This window comes from Acanthochromis polyacanthus, chromosome 9, assembly GCF_021347895.1.
Source record: "Acanthochromis polyacanthus isolate Apoly-LR-REF ecotype Palm Island chromosome 9, KAUST_Apoly_ChrSc, whole genome shotgun sequence".
Taxonomy (NCBI): domain Eukaryota; kingdom Metazoa; phylum Chordata; class Actinopteri; family Pomacentridae; genus Acanthochromis; species Acanthochromis polyacanthus.
Window position 1 is genome coordinate 9,607,344 of NC_067121.1, and position 27,228 is coordinate 9,634,571.

General features: G+C 39.3%; 4 protein-coding genes across 7 annotated transcripts in view; 3 read left to right on the top strand and 1 right to left on the bottom strand.

Moving 5' to 3' along the window:
• The window catches only part of LOC127535343 (tripartite motif-containing protein 16-like), a 599,330-nt gene that overhangs the window by 104,744 nt on the left and 467,358 nt on the right, over window positions 1-27,228 (top strand). The gene's annotated exons all lie outside the window — the stretch shown is intronic.
• Window positions 1-27,228, top strand: part of LOC127535341 (tripartite motif-containing protein 16-like) — a 149,836-nt gene that overhangs the window by 36,291 nt on the left and 86,317 nt on the right. The gene's annotated exons all lie outside the window — the stretch shown is intronic.
• The window catches only part of LOC127535340 (tripartite motif-containing protein 16-like), a 520,629-nt gene that overhangs the window by 26,055 nt on the left and 467,346 nt on the right, over window positions 1-27,228 (top strand). The window lies entirely within an intron of this gene.
• Window positions 1-27,228, bottom strand: part of LOC110966083 (contactin-associated protein-like 4) — a 215,945-nt gene that overhangs the window by 8,319 nt on the left and 180,398 nt on the right. Inside the window, exons 18-23 of the mRNA XM_051952984.1 lie at window positions 23,378-23,617; window positions 15,083-15,307; window positions 12,727-12,860; window positions 10,061-10,148; window positions 2,795-3,013; window positions 1,635-1,706 (exon numbers count right to left, since the gene is read on the bottom strand). Coding sequence (XP_051808944.1) covers window positions 1,635-1,706; window positions 2,795-3,013; window positions 10,061-10,148; window positions 12,727-12,860; window positions 15,083-15,307; window positions 23,378-23,617 — 978 coding nt within the window. The remainder of the gene's footprint in view (window positions 1-1,634; window positions 1,707-2,794; window positions 3,014-10,060; window positions 10,149-12,726; window positions 12,861-15,082; window positions 15,308-23,377; window positions 23,618-27,228) is intronic.

Genomic DNA, 27,228 nt, shown 5'->3' on the forward strand with positions numbered 1-27,228 from the left:
AAACTATACATAATACTAATAAACTAATAGACCAAGGCTGAACTGAAACTAACAACAAGCTTCTCAAAAAAATCTTTTCCTTAGTAATGATTATTTATCCAACTATAGAAACTTATGTCACCATAAAATGTCTTTTTGTTGTTATTTAGCTACCTTTTGCCATATTTTGACTGTTTAATGATTTATTAACACTCTACATATGGGCCAGTTATGGGAAGCATCCGTATGCATAATCATAGCAGTAGCCTGCTGTCAGATTGTGAAACTAAAAAAGCTCTGTGTTAAGACAGCTTCATGTGACAGAAAAACATTTTGACTTCAGTACACGATTCTGACTTTTACAGCAAATTAGCATTATGAAAGCTGTTAGATCCTGATCCATCCTGTCTCCATGTTGATCATAATTTATGACTATGAGTAAAGAATAAAGGCACTGCTGTTTTTTCCATGTGCATAAATGTGAATTCTATTTGGGAGATGTTCATATGGATTCTGTTTTTTCCTGATCCTGCAGGTTTTAATAAACTCAGAGGAAACAGTCCTAAACAGCTGGAGACAACAATCTATACTTTAGTTCCTGTTAATGTTTTGCAAAAATCGAGATTACATTAATTACTGATGACTAGACTGATGACTAATCACTTTAAAGTTGTATTTTGTGAAATTTGTAATAGATGTGAAACTGTAGAGTAAACTGAATGTGACAAAACTCCACATACATAAAAAATTTTTTTGATTTTAGAGAGTTTTGTGGATTTGTGTCTCTGACAAATTTTGTCTTTTGTGCTCTCAGTGACGTTCCTTTGACCAGTGTTTTTGCTAAAGGAAAAAATCTCCCACAAATCATTCCGCACAGCTCAAAGCATGTGTATGTCTATCTGTTAATGTGACTGCATGTAGGTCAGACTTTTACTGCATTTAGAGTGAAAGTGTTAAAATGTTCAAAGTAAGATAAGCGCAGCATTGCAGAAAAAGGGTGAAAACATATGGCTGTATAATTTTGCCTTAAAATCAACTGAGCAGAATCCGTATTGTAGTTCATTTGTAAATCTACTGCAGAGGTCACAGCAGGGTTCCTGCTCATCTCTCCTGGATATTTGCCCCAGAGTCTGGTTATTCTATAATCGAACTTAAACACACAGCGAGCAGAATTTCACACATGTGGACTCAGCTGGACTATTCTGTTCGGCACATTTCTTTACTCAGAGAAACTTTCATTTAATTGGAATTCTGAAATACAGCCAAAATCAATTTCGCACTATATTAGCTCGGTTTTAAAACTTTTACGTGCTTGAAGATAACAGTGTGAAAGTTTCTCAATCAGCAAGTCATTTCAGCAGAGGTTTAATTAGTTCAGCTGTCCTTTGTGCACTGAGACACAAAGACACAAAGATTTAACAGACAATTTCAAATGACTTGACTCCCTCGCTTTTGTCTATCTACATACTTATAGGAAAAAAAAATCAAAGTAGCCTCATTTGGAATCAATCTGACGGGACAGAAGAAGGAGAAATTACATTTGCTTCTGATGGAATATCGTGCCCATCACACGACCTCTGCAGAATATCTCCTAATGCTGAAAGTTCAGTACAAACACAGCGAAACAGGCAAGATGAAACGTGGGAAAACTGTACCTCCAATGAGAGCTGAGTCGGTCCTGATGGCATTGACTAAAGGTTGACCCGAACCCACAGAACCAGACTGGTCTACAGCAGAGAAAGGAAGGAATGCAAAGAAGGGGAGAAAAAACAAAGATACACAAGTGAAGATGAAAAAGAAACCAAGTGCAATAAAAATGAAAAGAAACGATGTTCAGAAGTATAACAGAAAAGCAGAAATTATACAAAAAAAGACGCAACAGGAGAAGGAAATAAAGGGAAATAGGGGGAAATAAACAGGTCAGAGCAGCATAACAGACAAAGAGGAACAATCACACTATCATTGTTTAGACCAGACAGGGAACACTACAGAGGCAATCCAAAGGACTCTACTAAGGAATATAGAACTGAATGAGAACAAGACCGGAGGAAAGAAGTGACACTGGCAACTCCCTCTGTGTTTCAAATTAATTATGTTATCAAGCACATTGTCATTCGCTCCTGAACAAGGTGTACATACTTAATGAGTTCATAATACAGCTTGAAAAAGCAGCTCCCACCATGAATAGATCCCCACACAGGAATGAGGAAGAAAAACCCATCGCCTCTAATCTTTTTTCATGTTTGTTAGTCATTAACAAACCCCGATATGCATTTAATAAAAACATAATAAAATAAAAAAGCCAAATAAAACTAGAAACTAAACTGTGAAACTAGATTTTAAAACTGAGACACAAGCATAAGACCCTAACAACTTTGTGATTAATTGAATGACACAAAAACAACTAATATACAGTAAATGTGGAAGTTGTGATGCTTCTAGGCAGTTATCAAGCTTTGCCTTGGCTTTATTACTTTATTACTTCATTACTGGCCTCAGACGGGCAGCAGGTCAAGAAGCTTGCAGCTAACACAAACCACTGCCTCGAAGACAACAAAAAACTGAATTACACTGTAAAAAAACAAAATGTAAAGACCGAGTGGTTATGAACCCATCCACCGTTGTGTGAGGACATAAAAATCACAGAACAGAAAATGATCTCCTCACAGCTCCACCATAAACATTAAACTCCTCACAAACTGCTAAAATGAAAGCATCCCTTCTCAACCTTAATAACCGGCAGACAGCGGTGGACATTAACCCTCCTCACGATGACATAATCACACCCCTGAGACCCGACTGCCCCAACTCTTACCTGACAGGTGGTGTGTGTTCTCCTCTGCGTAGGGATTGGCTGAAGCTGCGGAGCCACAGTTGGACTGAACCAAAGGTCCGCTGATGACAACAGGGCTGGTTTCTGGGTGGAGCAGAGCTGCTTTCAGAGGGCTGATGGTGTTAAATTGAACCACTGACAAACAGCCAGTGAAACCGAGAGACGCCAACCTGGCCAGGTCTGGATCCAAGTCGTCATACTCTGAGAATAAAATCAGATATACACTGATCAAGCAAAAAGTTAAAACCACCTGCCTAACCCTGCATAGGTCGTCCTTATGTGGTAAAAATGCTCTGGACCAGAGGACATCTCAGGGTGTCTGATGGGGTCTGACACTGGGACTTTGGCAGTGGATTCTTTGGGTGCTCTGGGTTGTCCAGTGGTGAATCAAACTTTTTCCACTGCATCCTGTTGATGATTGATCAGAATGAGGTCTTGGAAGTTTGGAGGTCAAATCAACATCTTGGGTGATTCTCACGTTCCCCAAGATGTTCCTGTATTCCTTGTTTGATGTTTTTGTGGAGTGGTAGGGTGTATTTTCCTGGGGGAGAACGCGGTGACATATAGGTTTTCCATTTTCATGAAGGCGTGTTCTTGTTCTGGGCTAATGTTTATTTGTATCCTTTGGGTACTCTGGGCTGTGCAGCCTGTTGATGCTTGTTAAAAACGGGGTCTAGGAAGTTTGGAGATTCTTCAGTCTGTGCAGGTTTGACACACCTGGATCTGATCAATTTACCCAATTCTTCCTGGCTGTTCCTGTCAAGTCTTTGTTAGATTGAATGGGGAAAAAAATGTGAGTTGGTATTTTCAGGTCTGCTGGGTTTAAATCTGGGCTTTGGCTGGAATGCTCAAACACAGTCCAGAGACTTGACCTGCAGTTGCTCTGGTGCGGTCTTAGCTGTTAGCTTTGGGTTGCTGTTTTGTAGAAACGTGAACCACCATCCCAGTGTCAGGTTACTGGGCCCCTGTGTGTTTTGCTGCATTTATCTTTCCCTGAGTTCTGACCGGTCAACCTGACCTGAGAAACTCCAATACTCCAATGGAATGATGCTGCCACCACCATGCTTCACTGCCAGCATTAGCCAGATCACGAGCAGAGGTTTTCAACTAACATAATGCTCGCAGTTCTGTCCAAACTTCTGATTTTGACCCATCAGACCAAAGAATCTTGTTCCTTGAGCTCTCAGAATAATTTTGGTCTAGTTATTCTACTTGATTGATGAAGCGTTACCAAGATGGTCGTCTTTGTTACAGGTTCTCCATCCCTGCAGAGGACTTCAAAAGCTCTTTTATACTGACTGGTTGTCATATTTGTTTGATTTATATTTGTTGATATTTGCTAATAAAAAATATATTTGCATATCACCACATTAAAAGATGGGTTAAAGTGCAGTGGTACCAACATCTTAAAGGTAAAATTTGACAATTTTGAATACACATTGATGTGCTTTTCTAGATGAAAGTCTAATAGATCACATAATACTAATACTACTACTACTACTAATAATAATTCCTTTCACTAAAAAAGCCCAAAATTACATTAAGAAATCTAGTAGAAAGGGGGCCACAAACACTGTGGAATATTGTGACATTAAAATGTGAAAAACTGTGAAAACACCTGTAAATAAATCAAGGAATTTTTCACCATTTTTCAATCCCGAACATGCATAACTTTTTCTTCAAATACTGGCAATTATCTGAAAAATAAATGTCTTAAAATCTTTAAAAGAACAATTTTATGTGCAGTTATTTCCAGACCAGGCTTAGATGTTGCTGTTTTTCTTTATGTCCAGCCTTTAAGCTAAGCTAACTAGTTTCACATTTACCACACAGACACGACAGTCGTATTGATCTTCTCTTCTAAATTTTAACAACAAAGCAAAGAATTCGATTTCACAAAATGCAAATAGCTGACTTAACTACAAGTTAAGCAATCTGTCTTGTTTTAGAGACACAAGGGTAAAGAAAATTAATATTCACACTTTCACTAACTGGAAGCCTCTATTACCAAAGAAAAGAGCTCAAAAATTAAGCTCCATCTGCCTGCGTAGGTAACTGAACTTTTAACCTTCATCTAAGCGGCTGGTTCTCTCAACCAGTCGGGTGATTTTTGCGCAGTAAATCATGACACACACCGACAGCTTCATCGATTCTGCCTCACATTACCCTGTTATCAGAGTGGGACAATAGTGGCAGCTCCATTGATTCTAATTAGAACACACACAGCCTCACACACAGCACACAAACGGTCAATTTCTCAGCTGTACAGTCGGCATCTGTCACTCCGCCAGACAGATGTGCACTCTCCACCTCTATCTGTTCACTGTATTGACTCAAACCGCTCCATCATTCACCTCCGCTCCTTCACAGCGGCGCAAACAGCAGCTGTGAAAAGCCGACATTAACATCACATCAGTGTCTGTTAAGATGACTGAGAGGTGGCTGTGTCTTTTCGTTTTTTGTTTCACCAGGACAGGTCTGCATGTTGATGAGAACAGCAGGAAGCGTCGCTGCAGCCTGGAAGCTGGTCGTAGCTTCTCCACGACATCACCTCTCTCCCCTGGTCTCCCCCTATCTCACCCTCTCTGCATTCCCTCTGGTCCATTAGTTAGGCTGATGGATGGCAGAGCTGGAGGAGAGTGACGGAAAATCTACTTTCCAGCTGCTTTTCTGATCCCGATCTGACTCTGACGGAGGGGATGACCGGCCACACAGTGACAGGATGAGGTTAAAACACACTAGGAACGTGAGAAAACTGATATCGTCTGTGGAAGGCATACTTTTATTATGAGTAATTAAAATTTGTTGTAAAAACTATAAGGATAAGACAAATCTGTGCTTGATATAGAAAATTATGACCAATTTTACACTTTGCCAGGATTACAGTAACAGAATATTATTATTTTATGTCAGTTTATCATCATCCTCAGCGGTGTATTCAATAAAGATGTGTATTATTATATATTTCATTGTATGTAGCTCTAAAAATATATCTTGTCAGTTACGTTTTATAAAACCTAAATGAATAATTAAAAAAAAAACTAGAAAAAGGTCTCTCGGGTAAAATATACAATGTATACTTGTGCAAAATTAACAGTTTTCTGAGGTATTGACCAGTCTGATAGAAAGTCATTAAAAAAGCGACCTCATGTTTCACCATCAACAGCTGCAGTGTTTCCTTTAAACTCACAGTGAGCTGCTGTGACTGTGTCTGATCACAACGCTGTGACTCTCAGCCTCTTGTGTTTTTAACAGCCTTTCATGGCGTCGCTCTGAGAGAACATTAATAAGTCATGACGGAGCCAATGACTGTCTCACCCCAACACAGCTACAGCTCCACGTCCAGGACGACACACTGAAGCTCAATGAAGATTTGGTTTAAACCTCCCAGAGGGTGAAGACGAATCCTTCAGGCTTAAAACTGGGGTGGGCAGTGTTCTTTTTATTTTTTAGGGGTGTTATCGGGAAAAAAATCCATAATAACCTTTAAACATGTTGTAATTCACATGAGCTGAGAGGAGACTAGATTTCTGCACCTCCTCTAAGCTCCGTTAAGCTTTAGTTAAACCTCGTCCATCACCGAAGACTTGAGGCAGTCACAGGACTTCTTATCCAGATCAGTTGAGAGAAGTCAGTATAGGAGGCGTTGATTCAGTGGGAAAAAAAAGAACTTTTACTCAGCAGAGGGAGGGTTGAATTTCTATATATCTGAAGTCTGGAGGGAGGGATTTACAGTGCCTATCATAAGTATTCACCCCCTTTGATGTTTTACCCTTTTATTGCTTTCATAAATCAATCATGGTCAATAAAATTTAGCTTTTTAAAAAACAAATATTGGAGAAAACTCTTTAATGTCAAAGTGAAAACAGATTTCTATAAAGTAATGTTAATGAAAGAAAATTATATAAATGAAAATAATTGTTTGCATAATTATTCACCCCTTTCAAGTCAGTATTTAGTAGATGCACCTTTGGCTGTAATCACAGCAGTGAGTCTGTGTGGATAGGTCTCAATCAGTCTTGCACATCTGCCCACTGCAATTTTGCTCCATTCTTCTTTGCAAAACTGCTCAAGCTCTGTCAGGTTGCGCGGGTATCGGGCATGAACAGCCCTTTTCAAGTCCAGCCACAAATTCTCTATAGGATTGAGGTCTGGGCTTTGACTCGGCCACTCCAGAACATTTACCTGGTTCTTTTTTAACCATTCCTGTGTAGCTTTTGCGGTATGTTTTGGATCATTGTCCTGCTGGAAAATAAATCTTCTCCCAAGACGTAGTTCTCTTGCAGACTGAAAAAGATTGTCCCCCAGGATTTCAGTGTATTTTGCAGCATTCATTCTGCCCTCTATCTTTACAAGCCTTCCAGGTCCAGTTGCTGAGAAACATCCCCACAGCATGATGCTGCCACCACCATGCTTCACAGTGGGGATAGTGTGTTTTTGGTGATGTGCAGTGTTTGGTTTCTGCCAAACATGACGTCTTGTCTGATGGCCAAAAAGCTCAATTTTGGTCTCATCAGACCAAAGAATCTTCTTCCACTTGACCATGGAGTCTTCCAAGTGCTTTTTGGCAAACTCTAGTCGAGATCTAATATGACTTTTCTTCAACAGTGGCTTTCTCATTGCCACTCTCCCATAAAGCTTTGACCGGTGAAGAACCCGGGCAGCAGTTGCTACATGCACAGTCTCTCCCATCTCAGCAGCTCAAGCTTGTAACTCCTTCAGAGTAGTTGTAGGGGTCTTGGTGGCTTCTCTCACTAGTCTCCTACTTGCACGGTCACTCAGTTTACGAGGGCGGCCTGATCTAGGCAGATTCACACAAGTGCCATATTCCTTCCATTTCTTGATAATTGATTTCACTGAACTCTGGGGGATGTTCAGTGCCTTGGAAATTTTTTTGTAACCATCCCCTGAATTGTACTTCTCAATAACCCTTTCCCTGAGTTGCTTAGAGTGTTCTTCTGTCTTCATGGTGTAATGGTAGCCAGGAATACTGATCAACCACTCTCTGGACCCTTCAGACAGGTGTTTTACAACTCAATCACTTGAAACACACCCACACCACTCAGGTGATCTTCATTTCACTAATTGTGAGACTATTGGCAACAATTTGATGGACCTCTATTGAACTAGACCATTAAATTAAAAAGGGGGTGAATAATTATGTAAACAATTATTTTTATTTATATAATTTTCTTTCATTAACATTACTTTATAGAAATCTATTTTCACTTTGACATTAAAGAGTTTTTTCCAATACTTTTTTTGTTAAAAAAGCCAAATTTTATTGACCATGATTGATTTATGAAAGCAATAAAAGGGTAAACCATCAAAAGGGGTGAATACTTATGATAGGCACTGTAGGAACAAGAGTGGAGAAGAAAGCGCTTCAGGAAGGAGGGCTGTATTTTGGTGTTTGTTTTGGCTTTTCCAGATTTCCTTACTGCAGCTTTAATATTTATGAAAGTGTTTTTATAAAAAAGAAACACAGCTGCAGTTCATTGTAAGCCTTCACTCAATAACTGATGCTCTATGGACCACAACAACTTAACAATTATTCATTCTGCCTTATATTTACTTTGACAGCTAACTTAAGACAAGCTTACTAAAAGCAAAACATGCACAAAGCTGCAGGATTTATTTGGTTTTATGTGGTTTTTGACTGTGAATTCACATAGTATCGGCTGCAGCACTGAAACATTACTGTATTTATTTAAATGCTGTCTTGATGACGCTCATGGTGGTTTTTTAGCAAAGTGTTGACTGAACTGAATGTATCTGCTGTTTACCTCCATGAAACAGATAAAATAACAGAAACAATGTCTGTAAAATGCAATTCAGTTCAACAGCAACACAATCTATATCCTCCAAAATGACCACACAAAAAAATTTTCATTGTAACTTCTATAAAAGTTGCATTTTCTACAGAACTGCTACATTAGAATGAATTAGTTTTAGTTAGTGACACCTAATAAACTGGGGATTAGGTGTATGTTGGGTTTATTAATCCTCATTAGAGACTTTAAACAATGCTAATTCACTGAGAAGTTGTCAGAATAATAAAAAGCAAATAATTCTGGCACAGTCTTTGCCACAAGAACTATTGGCTACTACACACTTTAGCTACATTTCTTTTACTGTTGTGGCCTGGTTATATTTTCAAAACAGGAAAATGTGCAAAATAACACTTAAAATGAATGATTTACAATTATGTAGTCCTTGAATGAAGAATTACGTGTCTGTACTTAAATGTGATTGTATCAGTTTGTGTTCACCAGCTGAAAAACAGAATAAACTATCATTGAAAGGAGCAAATTACTGGAAAAATACAATAAAAGGAAGAAAGTAAGATCAGTCGTATTGCAGTAACATGCTTTAAATCAGAAAATTAATATTAAAAACAATCAACAATCAAAATTTGATCGTATCAGTGTCTGTTTTTAGCTACAATTTTAGCGCGCTCATGTTTTGTAGCTGCATGGCTAATCCAATGATTTATAGCATTTGCAGGAAGGAAACATAGGACTGGCCAATAAAACTGAAATATTTATTGTATAAAATGTTTAAATTCAGTCCCCATTGATCGATTTTAATCGTCAAGACCATCAGAACAATTAGTCATTTTGAATTTAGCCACCTTAATTTAATTTTAGCCTACTATCAAGGTAAAAAGGTAATAATTTTACTGTTAGCACAATATGAAACAAAACACAAATAAATGAATTTACACAAAAACAAAATAAATAAGCACAAGGCATGATGAGAACAAATAGGCTAGCCTGGCTGGAACACATTGCTGTCACTCAAGCTAACAGTAACACATGCCTTTCTACACCAAAAAAATAAATAAAATAAAATAAAATAATCACACTTTCAATTTAATACAGATATTTAATCTTTTTTTCTTGTCTGGTTCAGAGGTTAATAGTGCAGTTTTCTCTAAATGAGAGATACCAGAAGTAGCTAAACACCACTTCCTGCAGCAGCTATATAACGCCCTAAACTTACTGCTAAAACTCTATCCTATATTCTTGTGAAACGAAACACAAGTATAGCAGAATGCTAACGTATGTGGGCTGATCCACCTGCATGCTAAAGTCGCTGCCTGCCGGAGCAACATTTATTTAAGTTTTCCTAAGCTGAGAGTCAAATGAGGCCAAACATCTCAGAGCTGTTATTCAAATGAGTGTGACTCTGAGTGCTCTTTCACTAAAAGGCCTTTGCCTCTGCTTTTCCTGCCTCCTCACTTACCGTGCACTCTGCCCAAAACCAGTGACTTGATGGCGTTGAATTCTCCATCGGATGTCAGGTTAAAGTCCTCTCTGGCATTTTGGTCAATCTGAAAGAAATGTTTCCAAGTTTAGTGTGTAGGAGAGACAGTGGTGTGTGTTGTTTAAGCCAGTGAGTGTGATCTCACATTCTGAACTTTGGAAGTTTCTAGTGGTGGATAACTTTTATGCAAAAAATGTTGGTCTGAGAGGAGCAGAAGAAAGAAAAACATCTCAAAGGGTCTCCGAGAGATGAAATCCCGGGGAACTGTATATGTGCTCCAAACACAAGAGTGCAAGTCTCTGGAAACAAAACATTCCCGATTTTATGCAAAATCTGCTGTAAACAGCTGCTGAGACATCTTTCTTCACACTAAACTGTCCTCCTCTTGCACATTGCACAGCTAAAGATACAAGAGTTCAGTGTAATGGAAGCTGATAAGATGAGATGCACCTCATATTTCACTGGGGCCTCACAACACAGTGAATCAGGAAGCTGCAACGAAGCAAGACGAGGTCACCTTGTTATTTATCTCGTGGTGTTGATAATTATACAGACATTCAGGCTGCTGGCTGGCTCCTGGTTAGATAAAATTTACCTCATACATCATCTGAAGCTATTGTTAACAAGGTAGGAGGTTAGATCCAGGTACGATTAAGATGCTTCATATTTCATCTGCGGCGGTTTAATGTGTCCCTGCTGGAGCCGCATCCAGGACGGCAGGTGTTGGCGGCTGCAGTGGAACTCAAATGCTGACTAGGGTTTTTATTACGTTGTGGAATATCACCGCACCGTACACTCACAAACTGCTTGGGGCTACAGCTATATGTGTGTCGTTGTATTTGCCCTTGAGATAAGCATGTCATTGGTAAACATCGAAAAAAACATCGCTTTGTCTGCACAGTGGAAACAGTGTGTCATCAATACTTCAACAGTAGATTTTCTTTTTTCAAAAAACGTACAATGCATGAATTAGCATGTGGAAAAAGCCCTCACAGGTCATAGCTTCAGCAAGTGAATCATGTGCTGCTACACGCCTGGTATAATGTTCAGTCAGAGGGATGTTTGATTTTTATATTGACAACATACCCCAATCAGCCACATGATTAAAACCATTATAGTGTACAACATTGATTTTTTTTCTGTAATAATGCAATGTTTTGCTAAGAAATCTTGGGTCCTGGTTTGCATCTGGATGTTATTTAGACATATATCACCTACCTAAACATTGTTCCAGACCAAGAACACTCCTTTTGGGTAACAACAGTCCCCTAGTAAGACAATGTGCCCCAATGCACCTCAAAAACTGCTCAAGAATAGCTCAAAGAACACAACCAAGAGCTCCAGACACTGACAGAGCCTTCAAACTCCCTAAATCCCAATGCAGTGGATCGTCAATGAGATGCGTGGGAACAAGTCCAGTCCATCAAGGTTGAAGCCAAACCCTGCAACCCACAGAACCCAAAAGATCTGCGAGCTTCCTGAGAGGCTACCTACCTAATTGTCACTTGACACATCCAAGTTTATAACAACCAAAAAAGCCACAGGACTCCACCAAAGCTGCTCAGTCGTATGATTTCCGATGGATAAGTCCCGATAAGTCTGCAGTGGTGAATCTGTAGTAGGTTTGCAATCATGTGATCATCAGCAGGTAGCTGACGTAGCATTCACTTGTTGTCGTAGTTACAGTGACGCCATTCTGCTATCTCGCAATGATACAGAAATCTTCAATAAATCTGACTATAAGCTTTATCACTGCCAAAATCTAATCAGTTGGTCCCTCTGTCATTTCTCACCTTCCTTGAAAATTTCATCCAAATGTGTTAGTCTGTTTTTCAGTAATGTTGCTAACAGAGAGACAAACAGATTAATGGAAAGACAAATGTATGTAGATCGTCACATAACTCCGCCGTAACAAAAAAGGGGTTTCATTATATTGGACCTTTAAAGCATATTCAGTGAATCTCACATCAGCCAATAGTTTCCAGAAAATCTACTCAGAAGAACCGTGTCCTGCTAAGCATCATGCAGCAGACAAGCAAAGCTAATGAGCAGCTATACAGCTGCTATAAAGTAAATCGGGTATTTTGTGGACCTGATGGAGCCCAAAAAAAAGAGCAAAAACAGGAGCAAAAACCATACATTAACATACATACACTGCAGTTCAAAAGTTTGGAGTCATTTAGAAATGCCTTATTTTTTGAAGGAAAAGCATTTTTTCCAGTGAAGGACATTAAATTAATCCGAAATACAGTCTAGACATTGTTAATGTGGTAAATGACTATTCTAGCTGGAAACGGCTGATTTTTGATGGAATATCTCCATAGGGGTACAGAGGAACATTTCCAGCAACCATCACTCCTGTGTTCTAATGCTACATCGTGTTAGCTAATGGCGTTGAAAGGCTAATTGCTGATTAGAAAACCCTTGTGCAGTTATGTTAGCACAAGAATAAAAATGTGACTTTTCATGGAAAACATGAATTTGTCTGGATGACTCCAAAGTTTTGAATGGTACTGTATGTGTTTGAGAAAGCCTAAAGTAGGACCGCAGAGGGATTCTTGTGCAGCGTTGTGTCTCGTGCATGTGTACAAGTCCTGCTAAGGTTTTAACCAAAACTGCTTCATGAACTGATGAGGTGATTTTACCTGAATTGACACAGAGTCCACGAGTCTTCTGATGTTAACGGTGTGCAGTTGTCCGTTGGCCAAACTCCTCATGTTGCTCTTCAACACTTCAGCTTCTCTGCTGCTGCCCAGCTTGTATCTTGCCTCCAGCTTATCTTCACAGACAAAACACACATCAAACCAGGTTGTTCCATTTCGGATCTCCAAAAGAAGGAAACAACATTCAAGGCTATGCTGTCAGAAAGAAGGATTTTAGCTTAAACCATCATCATTTCAAAGTTTTAGGCAAAGTTTTAGCTTTTCCTTAAAATGGCCTTGTGTTGTCCTGTAATCATGGCCAAAAGCGTAAACACACATTTAATCCTTCAAATACAAATCAGAAGAGATGGTTTCTCTATTCATTAAGATTTCTTTAGTAAGAGGATGAGAGCTAATTCACTATCAATAGAATGAATATAATTAAATCTAATTAATTCTCCTATAGTCAAGCATATTAAGTGAAGATTTAGCAAAACCCTTATGATGTGTTGGGGGAAAAAAAGAGGGAAAATTAAAAAATGTTCTTCAAAGTTATTTTTTCCCAACAGCATGTGCTATATTTGTATAAGTCCGAAAAAATAACCCCTATCAGACACTGCGGTTACAGCTCACTATCTATTTATTAAGTTTTTTGAAGACCTCCAGCTACCTGCTTCTGCTCCAGTAATAAAAGTATTCTTTAAAAAAACCCTTAAGTGAAAAAAAGTTGTGTTTGGGACGAGGAGGTATAACTGCAGTCAAGGGTAAAATGAAATGAGCCATCTCAGGCCAAACAAGAGAGAGCTCTTAGCCATTTAATTGCGCGCTTCCATTTACCTGAGGAGTCCACGGTCAGCACGAAACCTTAATGCCCTGCTGTCCGTCAGCTTTCTCTGAGTCATTAGCACCACAAAAAAGTCCATTTACAGCTAATCTAGCAGCAAAGTGCCAATTTTATTAGACTCCCGGATGCTGGAAATGTAATTTTGAATTCAAAGTGCCTCGTGCTACTTTTAAAAGCCAAACTCACAACATAATTATTTTACACAAAAGTTTAGAAAACACTTCAGCAAGTTTTCGGCTGCTTTATTCAGTGGCGCGCTGAACTGCCACCCATTAGAAGCCCATCAAATTCTTATTCCTGCAACAGCACTCATCAGGGCTAAGTGATAATACCAGTGGACATTTTTTGTCAGTTGAAGACACAACATATTATCTGGCAAGGCTGGACCAAGTAAAAAGCAGAAGATCTGACAGATTCTAATGACACACAGGAAGGAAGAAAGAGGAAGCAGGAGAGGAGGTTAATATCCAGAGAAGATGTAAGGAATGGAGACAGAATGAAAGGAAGTCCTGACATGAAGAGAGAGTAGAGTCCAAGAAGAGAGGCAAAGCCAGAAAAATAACTTGAAAAAGTCGAGGGAACGGCAAGGAGAGCCGAAAAGAAGAGTCTGAGAATGAGAAAAGCGTGATGTGAACAACACTTTACAGAAGATAAATGAAGGAACAGGAGAAAGCTTTAGTGCAAAAGTTCTTCAAAAAACACTGAAATAAATAAAAGTTGTTAATGAAGCAAAGGAGACAAGAAAAGATGCCAGTAACCCTTTAAACCCCAAAACACGATCGGTTTATGGTCATTTTGTCTGTAAAAAAATAAAATAAATAAATAAAATGCCAAAAACTACCAGAACCAGAAACTGTAAAAACAGAGAAAACTGACACATTGTCCTTAAACTACTCGTATGTGACATGCAGTTCTGTCAGGAACATTATCCAAATATAAATTAAAAATCATCTCATTTAAATATTCTTCAAAAAGAACTGCTTGCACTAAATTTATTCTGTAAAAAAACTAAAAAATTTTGCACTCTTCTGCACAACTGGGAAGCTATTAGTGATTCAACTGTGACCAACAGGCGTGTGAGAAAAATTCAGAAATTCTTTGGCTGAACTCGAGGCTGTGTTATCACAGAGATTGGAGAAAAGTAGTCTATCTAGATTTACATCTATACTATGTGGAGTAGACGTTTTTAGTAACTCCTGTGGGTACTTGGAAAGATGTTGCACCTGCTGATTGCTGTTTTTTTCAGTTTTGTAAAATGAATAATTAAAGACAATCAACTTTTTCTTTTTTTATGATTTATGGCACTATGTCTTTGCTTTGCTGCACAGGACACATATTTGACATCTGTTTCCTTCTAGTCATGGTTGTGCTGTTTGAGGCTCATGACTTTATAGTGCAGAGAAAAATGAATCCAAAGTGAACAAAAACTGTGACAGGAGCCTAAAACATCCAGAAACTGCTCGTCATTTCTGGGGTTAAAGCAGGGAAGAACAATTAATCTTGCGTCCTCCTCACCGTCCTTGTTGATGAGCAGGGCCAGGTACTCTCTGTAGTAGGAGCTGACGTAGAGCAGCAGAGCAGGACTCTGGTTGGTCCTGAAGCTCAGCGAGACGTTCTCTCCTCTCAGCGTCGTGTCGGAGTAGATGGAGGACGGCAGAGCGCTGCTGTTCCTGCTCAGCTCGTAGGGCTCCTTGAAGGTGTAGCTGACGGATAATCCAGACTTGAAGCTGGCCGACACCTCTGGAGGAAGGTTTTATTGTAAAAGAACATACGAAGACTTTTAGCTGTGTGAATCACAACAATATACAGGTGAGCATTTAGGAGGTTTTCATGTTGTTCAAAAGCATTGTAAAGTGTGATGGAAAAACCAGTGTTTCCTTGGGAATTTACCCGGTATGTGTGTATCCTGTGATATTGAAATAAAGAGAATTGAGAAAATAACTGCCTTTTGAGTGGTTTTTTTTGTTCCATAAGGAAGGTTAATCATCATACAGAGTGCAGGGCAGTCTGCTGAGGAAGACCAAAGAATACCGAGTGTGTGCTGAATATGAGGTTGGGGGAAAGGGGATCGACGCAGACAAGTAGGAACCCATGTATTTAACTATTGTTTATGTACACAGGACACACGCCCTCAGATAGCATGGCAGGGCTGGTTGTCAGGTAGGCAAGTTCAAACATCGAACACGGGTTAAACAGTGGCTTAAAGGAATACTAGCGCAGTGAAAAAGTACTATTACAGAGACAGCCATCCATCTATTATCTATACACTGCTTAATCCTCATTATTGTTGTGTGTGGCTGGAGTCTCTATCAGCTGACTTTGGGTGAAGGCAGGGGGCACCCCGAACAGGTCGCCAGTCTATCACAGGGCTACATATACAAACAGTCACACTCACATTTCCACTTATGGATAATTTAGAGTTACCAATTAACATCAGCATGTTTTTGGACTGTGGGAGGAAGCTGGAGAACCCACAGGAAACCTATGCAGGCACAGGGAAAACATGCAAACTCCACTCAGAAAGATCCCAGGAAGGTGGGGTTGCAAATCGGGGATCTTCTAGCTGCAAGGCTAAAGTGCTAACCACCAAGTCACTGTGCAGCCCTATTACAGAGACAGAACTCTGAAAATACACTGCTGACTGTTAAGTGTTATTCTGTGGAATATCTTGAATTGCATGATGCATCATTTTTTCCTTCTAACACTGCTGGTAAAGAAATCGTCCATTCCCAGTGGCTGCGAATCATAAACACAACAGCCCCAACATTAAAACCACCCAACACTGTGCATGTCCCCCTTATGCTGACCCATCATGTGTGGACACAGAACCTCTAGGGGGTTTAGTTCTATCTGGATGCTGACAGTGGTTCCTTTGGGTCTTGCGTGTCATGGCCCAAATGGAACGCTTTGTTCTGGTGCATCCTGCAGATGCTCGATTGGATTGGGATCTGGGGAGTTTGGACGTCGAGTCAATGCCTGGGTTCGTTGCCGTGGCTGCACTGTCCTCCTCCAGCAGGACATTGTGGGATGAGGACACGAGTACTTGGTCTGCAGCTTTGTTAAGGTATGAAATAACATTCACATGTATGCCAGGACCTAAGGTTTCCCTGCAGAACATTGCATTGTAATGAGAAGATCAATGTTGGTGGTTTTAATGTTGTGGCTGATGGGTATATTAACCATATTCCTGTAAAAAAAAGTCCGTGGACAGACCTTCAGAAATGCACTACCGTTCAAAAAGTTTGGGATAACTTAGAAATGTCCTTTTTTTTTGAAAGAAAAGCAGATTTTTCAATGAAGATAATGCTAAATTAATCAAGAATACAGTCTAGACATTGTAAATGTGGTAAATGACCATTCTAGAGGGAAAGGGATGATTTTTAATGGAATATCTCCATAGGGTACAGAGGCTCATTTCCAGCAACCATCACTCCTGTGTTCTAATGCTACATTGTGGTAGCTAATGGTGTTGATTATAAAACCCTTGTGCGATTATGTTAGCACATAAATGAAAGTGTGACTTTTCATGGAGGGCTGCTCAGTGGAGTAGTGGTTAGCACTTTTGCCTTGCAGCAAGAAGATCCCTGGTTTGAATCCCGGGGTGGGCCTGGGATCTTTCTGCATGGAGTTTGCATGTTCTCCCTGTGCATGCGTGGGTTTTCTCCGGGCACTCCAGCTTCCTCCCACAGTCCAAAAATATGCTGAGGTTAATTGAGTACTCTAAATTGCCCATAGGTGTGAATGCGAGTGTGATTGTTTGTCTGTATATGTAGCCCTGCGACAGACTGGCGACCTGTCCAGGGTGTCCCCTGCCTTCGCCCGAGTCAGCTGGGATAGGCTCCAGCGACCCTAGTGAGGATAAAGCGGTGTATAGAGGATGGACGGATGGATGGACTTTTCATGGAAAACATGAAATTGCCTAGGTGACCTCGAACTTTTGAATGGTAGTGTACTTTAATGTGATCTTTCCAAATACCAATCGTTCTTATGGTGTTTTTTCCACTAATCTTATAATTAATTGTGGAAAATAATGGGAGCAAAATCCATCAAGTGGCAGAACTCCAAGTGAAGTGTTACAACTAACAATTTTGCTCATGAAACAGTTCATAGAAGAGAAGAAAAGCAGGGAAATTCTTACATTTTTAACCAGTTTACAGACATTTCCAATTTTTCATTCATCAAAATTGCCATTAATTAATCATCTGCCTTTTGGCTAATTACTAAACCATTAACAACTATCCGAAAATCTGAAAGTTTTTTCTCTACAAAAACCAAAAATGTTGTTTCTGCTTTCAGCAAAGTACATTTTACTAGTAAACAAATGATTAATTTCCAGAGCGCAGTTAGACGATCTCTATAGACTTTTTTTTTTTAAGTTTAATTAACTTCAAAGGGAGGCTGTGGTGTAGGAAAAACACTCTGCATGCCATTTTTCTAATTACAGAAAGTAGTCTGTAGCGTTTTTGCTTCAATTTTCCAACCAAAGATAAACTTTTAAAATATTAAACAGAGAGTGTCGGGATGACTCACAAAGAAAAATAAAGTGTGCATCAGCGAGTCGTGGGAGACGAGTGCTGTGGGAGCAGCATGTCGGGATTTGGGGGAGGAAGGGTTAAGAGTCCCTTTAGAAAAGCAGATACGACTGAACTCGCTTAAAGTATTGAACTAATGGAAAGTGGAAAGGTTGATGGGATGATGCATCACTACAGACTTTACCATCAAACAAACAACTAAAATGGACTCCAAGACATCAAACAGTTAGTATCTGCATCACACCTTTGATGCCACATGGTCACTATGTACTTCTTAAAAGGCGTTATGTGAGGTAAAAGCCAGAAAAAAAACTCTCTAGTACACTTTTAACCTTTAGACGGCTGCAGGTAAACACCCACATGTGAGTGATTCAGTGGTATTAATTCCACCCCATCAACTAGGTTGAATTCACTTCATTGTGATTCTTATTACTAATAACTGCTTCCACTGTACGCTCCAAATGTCTAATTAAAACCCAGACATTCAGAATTTATTTGCAGAGTGAAGGACTCTTCTCAGACAAATTGCATATAAATTAAAAACCTTTAAATCAGCTCTAACCTTCATTTAAGAGATGTGCAAGCGAGGAACACTGATATAAAGCGATGTGACACCGTGCAGCATGCTGTAGAGGGTTTAGACAGCTCTCCTACAGAGAGGTCAAAGCAGGTGTTAACACTGAGGTAAAACTCCATCCAAAATCTGTCTCGTCGACATTCAAATATTGTGCCACCTTTAGAATACCCCTTACACTGCAGTCAATCTTCGCCTGAAATTTCTACTGAAGATGTACCCAAAGTAAACTGAATGCTGTTCTTGAACTATTTGGAGTACATGCATGGTTGTGGTCTCATTTGAAAGCTGACAACTTGAATTTTCACCCAGTGCAGTCAGAATTACTCTAGGTGCTACTGGTACAGAGCATTTTATATTGAACACCCTGAATTAGGATGAATTTTATTTTCGCCTAAATTTTTTCCCAAATAAAACACCGGAAAATAAGTGTGGCAGCACTGTGAGAGCTTGAAAACACAAAAAGGCAACAGCCTGGGGTATTACCTAGTTCAAGTAAAAATTTCAGAGCAATACTACAAGAAATGAGTGTTTCACACATGTATTTGTACTAATATGCCCAGGCGCTGGCCATTTGGCACACTCTTGGCACACCCTCAGGACAATGGTATATATACAGTATATATGTACGTTTTTCTGCCCGGTTTTGACATTATTTTCACTCCAAAACCTCAAAAACAACTCATAAAAACACTCAAACACAATTCACTGGGAGACAGAGCAAGCAGACACAGATGCGCCTGTGAGTCTGCTCCCCTGGAGCGCAGCTCTCAGAGCGCAGCAGCAGAGTGTCTGTGTTCACACCTCTCCGCCTTTGTCTTGCTTATATAGAAGGTTTGAGCAGCTCATTGGCTACAAGCCCTGTCAATCTAAAGTTTCCTCCGACGTGATTTGCTAAGTAAGTAGGGAAAGGAAGGAAAGTAAGTAAGTAAGTAAGGAAATGAGGTAGTCCAGATCCGTCAGTCTCGGCAACGGTTGGCTGTTTAGCTGTAGAAGGCAGGCCAGAGTCATTTGATTGGTTGAAATGCGGTGTGAATATAGAGTTCAGCCGCCATTTTGACTGCGAAACAGCGGCGATATCTGTATTATTCATAAAAATATGGACAGAAATACAGTGAATATGAAACGCACAGCGCCACCATGCGCCGCTTGCGCACGCACGGAACCGAGCTATTTGTGGATTATTTACTTATTTCAAGACATGTTTTGGACAAAATATTATACTTGCTAGTTTTGTCTGGATGCCTAAGCTTGGATTCTGGCCGGTTTTTGTGGATTATTTTCATCTTTGACCAGTAAAGAGCGTCCAAAGGTGAGTTCTGCTCTTTAAATGTTTTGTTGCTTGTTGGAGAAATGTGTTTATATTACCCGCTGTGGTAATCACATCTGACAGTGGTTTATACCGGCGGATTCTTGAGAATCTTAGCTTTCCATGGGTGTATAGTGTTTGTATCATCGAGTTTGCAGCTTTGGACATTTAGTAAAGTGCTTATGCAGATCTCAAAGTGTCCCGCGGGTGGGACACTGAAGCACAACGGGTTCACACTTTAGTCTTTCACAGAGATAAGTAGTTGTGGTCGGGCTGAATTTATTTCTGCTGCAATGGACTCCAAGTGGACGATTTTATATCATGTGTTTTCCTCTGCTTTTCCAGCTGTCTGTCTGTCCTGAATCTGGTGTTTGCTTTAGTAAGGTAGTACACACGTGGACAAAATTGTTGGTACCCCTCAGTTAAAGAAGGAAAAACCCACAATTCTCACTGAAATCACTTGAAACTCACAAAAGTAACAATAAATAAAAATTTATTGAAAATTAAATAATCAAAAACAGCCATTACTTTTGAATTGTTGATTAACATAATTATTTAAAAAAACAAACTAATGAAACAGGCCTGGATTAATGATGGTACCTCTATAAAAGATTGAAAACTATTTGACCAGAGTGACATGATTAACTCAGGTGTGTCTTTAAATTGACATCACAGGTGTTTCCAAACTCATAATCAGTCAGTCTGCCTATTCAAAGGGAGACAAGTAGTCACCCTGCTGTTTGGTGAAAAGGTGTGTACCACACTGAACATGGACAACAGAAAGCGAAGGAGAGAATTGTCCCAGGACATCCGAAAAAAAATGATAGACAAACATCTTAAAGGTAAAGGCTATAAGACCATCTCTAAACAGCTTGAAGTTCCTGTGACAACAGTGGCTCATATTATTCAGAAGTTCAAGACCCACGGGACAGTAGCCAACCTCCCTGGACGTGGCCGCAAGAGGAAAATTGATGACAAATTGAAGAGACGGATCGTTGGAATTGTATCCAAAGAGCCCAGAGCAACCTCCAAAGAAATTAAAGGTGAACTCCAAGGCCAAGGTACATCAGTGTCAGATCGCACCATTCGTCGTTGTTTGAGCCAAAGTGGACTTCATGGGAGACGACCAAGGAGGACACCACTGCTGAAAAAAAGTCATAAAAAAGCCAGACTGGAATTTGCAAAAATGCATGTTGACAAGCCACAAAGCTTCTGGGAGAATGTCCTTTGGACAGATGAGACCAAACTGGAGCTTTTTGGTAAGGCACATCAACTCTATGTTCATAGACTCAAAAACCAAGCATACGAAGAAAAGAACACTGTCCCTACGGTGAAACATGGAGGAGGCTCAGTAATGTTTTGGGGCTGCTTTGCTGCATCTGGCACAGGGTGTCTTGAAAGTGTGCAAGGTACGATGAAATCTGAAGACTATCAAGGCATTCTGGAGAGAAATGTGCTGCCTAGTGTCAGAAAGCTTGGTCTCAGTCGCAGGTCATGGGTCTTCCAACAGGACAACGATCCAAAACACACAGCCAAAAACACCCAAGAATGGCTGAGAGAAAAGCGTTGGACTATTCTAAAGTGGCCTTCTATGAGCCCAGATCTGAATCCCATTGAACATATGTGGAAGGAGCTGAAACATGCCATTTGGAGAAGACACCCATCAAACCTGAGACAACTGGAGCTGTTTGCTCATGAGGAGTGGGCCAAAATACCTGTTGACAGCTGCAGAACGCTCATTGACAAATACAGAAATCGTTTAATTGCAGTGATTGCCTCAAAAGGTTGTGCAACAAAATATTAAGTTATGGGTACCATCATTTTTGTCCAGCCCTATTTCATTAGTTTGTTTTTTTAAATAATTATGTTAATCAACAATTCAAAAGTAATGGCTGTTTTTGATTATTTAATTTTCAATAAATTTTTATCTATTGTTACTTTTGTGAGTTTCAAGTGATTTCAGTGAGAATTGTGGGTTTTTCCTTCTTTAACTGAGGGGTACCAACAATTTTGTCCACGTGTGTAACTATAGAGCCCATCAATGTTCAGATTAACAACTAACACATGCTTTAGGTTGAGAGTTATCAAGAAATTGGACGTGTCATGAGGATCGAGATAAAAGTTGTACAATTAGCACAAAATGTGGGGACACAATCACTATTTTGGAACATTTTGATCATCTGGGTTGCTGGTTGTTGAGGATCATGTAAAATTACTTGCCCTCAGGTGTTCTGACATCCAGGAGCACAACATTTATCCACCATGTCCCACTATAACTGCAGCTGGCCAACTGGAGAAGTTCTTAAGTTCTACAGCTGACTGCCTTCCTGTAATTTCAGGCTTCGCTGTCACACGACTAGTGGCACATGGCTTGATTGGCTGGATGTTGGTTTGAATTCAGACAGAATCAGTTGTTCGCCCTGCTAACCTGGTTGTTTAACCAGAATTTTTCAAACCTTATTTAGGAAATCAGAACATAGCAACTTCTGTTTGAGTTTGGGCAATTTCAGCATCTACATTTTGCTCTGAAATTGTAGATGATTCATTTTTATTCTTAAATTGTAAACACTGAAAAACAACAGTATAATGAGTTATTAAAATTTTGAAGAGCTGAAGTCAGGAGGAGAAAAAAAGTTCGACAGTTGGTAAATTTTAAAATGTGCTGGGAAAGACTTGTTTCCCTATAATGCTGCTATAGCAACAAGAGGACCAATTCAGATTACTGAGAAAGTAACTTTATGGTAACTGAGAGATCATATGATCAATATTTTTATGTTAATAGTGAATCAAATGATAGTTAATATACCGTAAAAGCATTGAACCCATGTGAAGGAATGATTGTAGTGATAAATTCCATGGCGACTTATCACAAATTGCAAGTTTTAGCCTCTTGTTGATAATTGTTTTGTTGTAAAGCATGATTACTATTTTTGGTCAGTTTCAGCACTCACTGATAAGAAACTTGCTGGGCATAAGATGACATAAAGACAAATACAGCTGTTAAAAACAGCTGTTAAGGAAAGCAGAATAACTTGTAACTAAGAGCCAGGATTCCTCTTTGGGAGGTGGTGGAAACCAAAGCAGAGCTAAAATCAGAGTGAATATTTTGCTTATTTTCATCAGTTGCCCAGAAACATAAATGAATGATGATCCCACTGCAAGTTGAGAAGGTTTAAACAAACTTTCTGCTAAAACGTTAACTACAACAGCTTTATGAGGTCATAATATAAGATCATTAGTTTGTGCTTCTTGTGGAATTCTTCAGCCTGACACACTACAAAAAACTAAATTAATGCAACTTAGCTAGCTAAAATGAGTTTTTCTATCAAAGTAGCTTTTGAATTGGCATCACCAGCCACATAAATCTGTAATTATGCATCACTGCATGTGTTTACCTGTCTGGCAGAAGACTCCAGTGTAAGCTGACAGGCTGCAGTCACAGTGGAAGCCGTTGGTTCTCTCCACACAGCGGCCCTGGTTCTTGCAGAGTGAACCATAGCTGCTGCAGTGACCCGGGCAGCCAGGCTGAACCCCAGGTGTGATCTTCGCCCTCTCCTCCAGGTCCAGTGTAACGCCGTTCAGCTGCAGAGAGCGAATACAGCCGCGGAAACCCTTCTGCCTAGATGCTGTGCCACCTGGAAACATAAAAAAAGAGTGCATGAAATTAGCATTATACACTATATTGACTAAAGTATTGGGACACCCATCCAAATAATTGAATCCAGATGTTCCAATCAGTTCAGCACCTCTGCATGCAGACTGCTTCGACAAACATTTCATTTGTGAAAGAATGTGTCGCTCTCAGGAGCTCGGTGAATTCAACCACGGTACCATGATAGGTTGTCACCTGTGCAATAAATCAATTTGTGAAATTTCCTCGATGCTACATATTCCACAGTCAACTGTTAGTGGTATTATAACAGAGTGAAGCAACTAGGAACAAAAGCAACTTAACCACAAAGCGGTTAGCCATGTAAAATCACAGAACGGGGTGGGCGGATGATGAGGCACACAGTGCACAGAAACGACCAACTTTCTGCAGGATCAATAGCTGTAGACCTCCAAGCTTGGTGTGGTCTCCAGATTAGCTCAAGAACAGTGAATAGAGAACGACTGAGCAGCCTCACATCACCAAGTGCAATGCAAAGCGTTGGATGCAGGGTGTGAAGCAGCCGCCGCCACTGGACTCTAGACCACTGAAGACGTGTTCTCTGTAGTGACAAATCAGGGTTCTTTGTCTGCAATCCAATGGACCAGTTGGGTTTGGCAGTTACCAGGAGAACAGATCTTGCCTGACTGCACTGAACCAAGTGTAAAGTTTGGTTTAGGGGGGTTATGGGTTGGGGTTATTTTTCAGGGGTTGGCACTTTTAGTTCCAGTGAAATGAACTCTCAATGCTTCAGAATACCAAGATATTTTGGACAATTTCATGCTCCCAACATTGTGGGAACAGTTTGGGGATGGTCCCTTCCTGTTCCAACATGACTGCACACCAGTACACAAATGAAGGACAATAAAGACGTGGATAAGCCAGTTTGGTGTGGAGAAACTTGACAGGTTGACCTCAACATGATAGAACATCTTTGGGATGAATTAGGGAGCTAGGTCTTCTCGTCAAACATCAGTGCCTGACTCCACAAATGTGCCTTTGGATGAATGGTCAAAAATCCCCATAAACACACTCCTAAACCTTGTGGAAAGCCTTCCCAGTAGAGTTGAGGCTGCAAAGGGTGGACCAACTCTCTATTGAACCCTACAGATTAAGAATGAGATGTCACTGAATTTGGTGTGTGTAAAGGCAGACATCTCAATACTTTTGGTAATATCATGTTTTCACACATTAAGCTGATGAAGTAAAGTCAGAACTCGCAGTCGAAACAGAAAACTATGTTTCGACAAAGATCTACTTCAGTATATCAACATGTCATCTTCGTTTCAGTCCGTGTCTCATTTCTTTGTGTGTTGACAAGTCTGTATGTTTTCATTCTCTTTGGATTTCCATCTCTGCTCCTCCTGTCAGCTGCAGCAGATCCACATGTCGCCTCTGCTCCCCCAGCAGCTCCAAACTGTCAACACTGTTCCTGTGAAATGACACAACGATGAACCAACAATGAGGCAACAATCTGTAGGTGGGAAGCAGTTTCAGGGACTTTAATCATCTGTCTGCTTGCTCTTTAACAGGACATTCTGCATGTTCTCACTTCAGTATTCTTCAGTTCTTCAGCTACAAAAGTTCAAACTCAACATTATACATTCTCTCTGAGCTTCATCATGGCCACCTCTTGCTCGCACAGTTCAAACACGACAACCTCTCCATTTTTGCAGAGATCACAGGCTGAACCTCTTATTGTGCTCGAGGCACAAAGTCAGCAGCTCTCTGACTCTTTGGCTGACAACTTCCTATTGTTCAGTAGCAGCTTTTCACACCAATAAATCACCGAGCTGCATTCCACTCTCCTGTAGGCCTCCTGTCTCCGCTCTGACACGACTCGTATAAATTACTGAAGTAGCAAAGTAGCACCATATATGAAACTGGCTTCAACATTTCCTCTGACACAACACAATAAAGAGTCTTTTCATCCTCATTAAGCCTGCTGAAAATCTTTTCAACTTTTAAATGTTCAAACCAGGAAATTATAAATGACTGTCATCTTTGGAGCTATTATCTTCAAAAAAAAAAAAATTCACAGCAGAAACCCACCGCACAGCTTCATATACACTAACAATGCAACCTGCTTGGACTTCTTATATGCAGGTAAGTATATTTACATGTTAATTACTGTTATAATCACAGCTGCTGCAGCCCAGTTTTCTACATAATGATTCAGACCATGATGTTCCCTGACTGTAAATGTCCAGAACCTCAAACCATTTAATGGTACACTTACTGCATGCAAACATATTTACAATTTGTGGCACATGGTAAGCTCTATTTGGAAACAATCTATGTACAAGTTGGTAGTTGATGTTTTTTTAACTACTTTGAGGGTTTGTGTCAATCACCGTGTTTTTCCCCACAGTAGCATATTTTCCTCATACGCTTGCAGTGGCAGCACAGCATATTTATACACTCTTAGAAGTAGAAGAACCTTGAGGAACCTTTTGGGGTTCCTCACCATCACCACGGTGGAGAAATTTTTGGAGTTTAAAACAATTCCTGCAGTGGAGGTTGACAAACCCCTCAGAACGGTGCTTAACGAACAATTTTAGAGGGTTTGGGTTTCTACTCGGACATATTTATTCTTATTCTGATTATAGTAGGATTCTCTATTTACTCCCAAACATAAATATTGTAGATATTCCTAAACAAAATTGATTTAATTATATTTACATTAAGACGAATAGAGAGCTTGTCATAAGTGTCGCAAGTGATTTGCACACAAATCAAGATCCCAATTTGCCAAATAATAGGGTCTGAATACTTATGACCATGTGATATTTCAGTTTTTCTTTTTTAATAAATTTGCAAAAATTTCTACATTTCTGTTTTTTTTCTGTCAAGATGGGGTGCTGAATGTACATTAATGAGAAATAAAATGAACTTTTTGATTTTGGCAAATGGCTGCAATGACACAGAGTGAAAAATTTCAAGGGGTCTGAATACTTTCCGTACCCACTGTATGTATGTATGTATATATATATATATATATATATATGTATATATACATATGGCATGCCGTTTAGGAAATTATATATATAATGAAACTTGATATATATATAATGAAACTCGATATATATATAATGAAACTCGATATATATATAATGAAACTCGATATATATATAATGAAACTTGATATATATATAATGAAAATTGATATATATATAATGAAAGTTGATATATATATATAATGAAACTTGATATATATATAATGAAACTTGATATATATATAATGAAAGTTGATATATATATATAATGAAAGTTGATATATATATAATGAAAGTTGATATATATATATAATGAAAGTCGATATATATATAATGAAACTTGATATATATATAATGAAAATTGATATATATATAATGAAAGTTGATATATATATAATGAAAGTTGATATATATATATAATGAAAGTCGATATATATATAATGAAACTTGATATATATATAATGAAAATTGATATATATATAATGAAAGTTGATATATATATATATAATGAAAGTTGATATATATATAATGAAAGTTGATATATATATATAATGAAAGTCGATATATATATAATGAAAGTTGATATATATATAATGAAAAT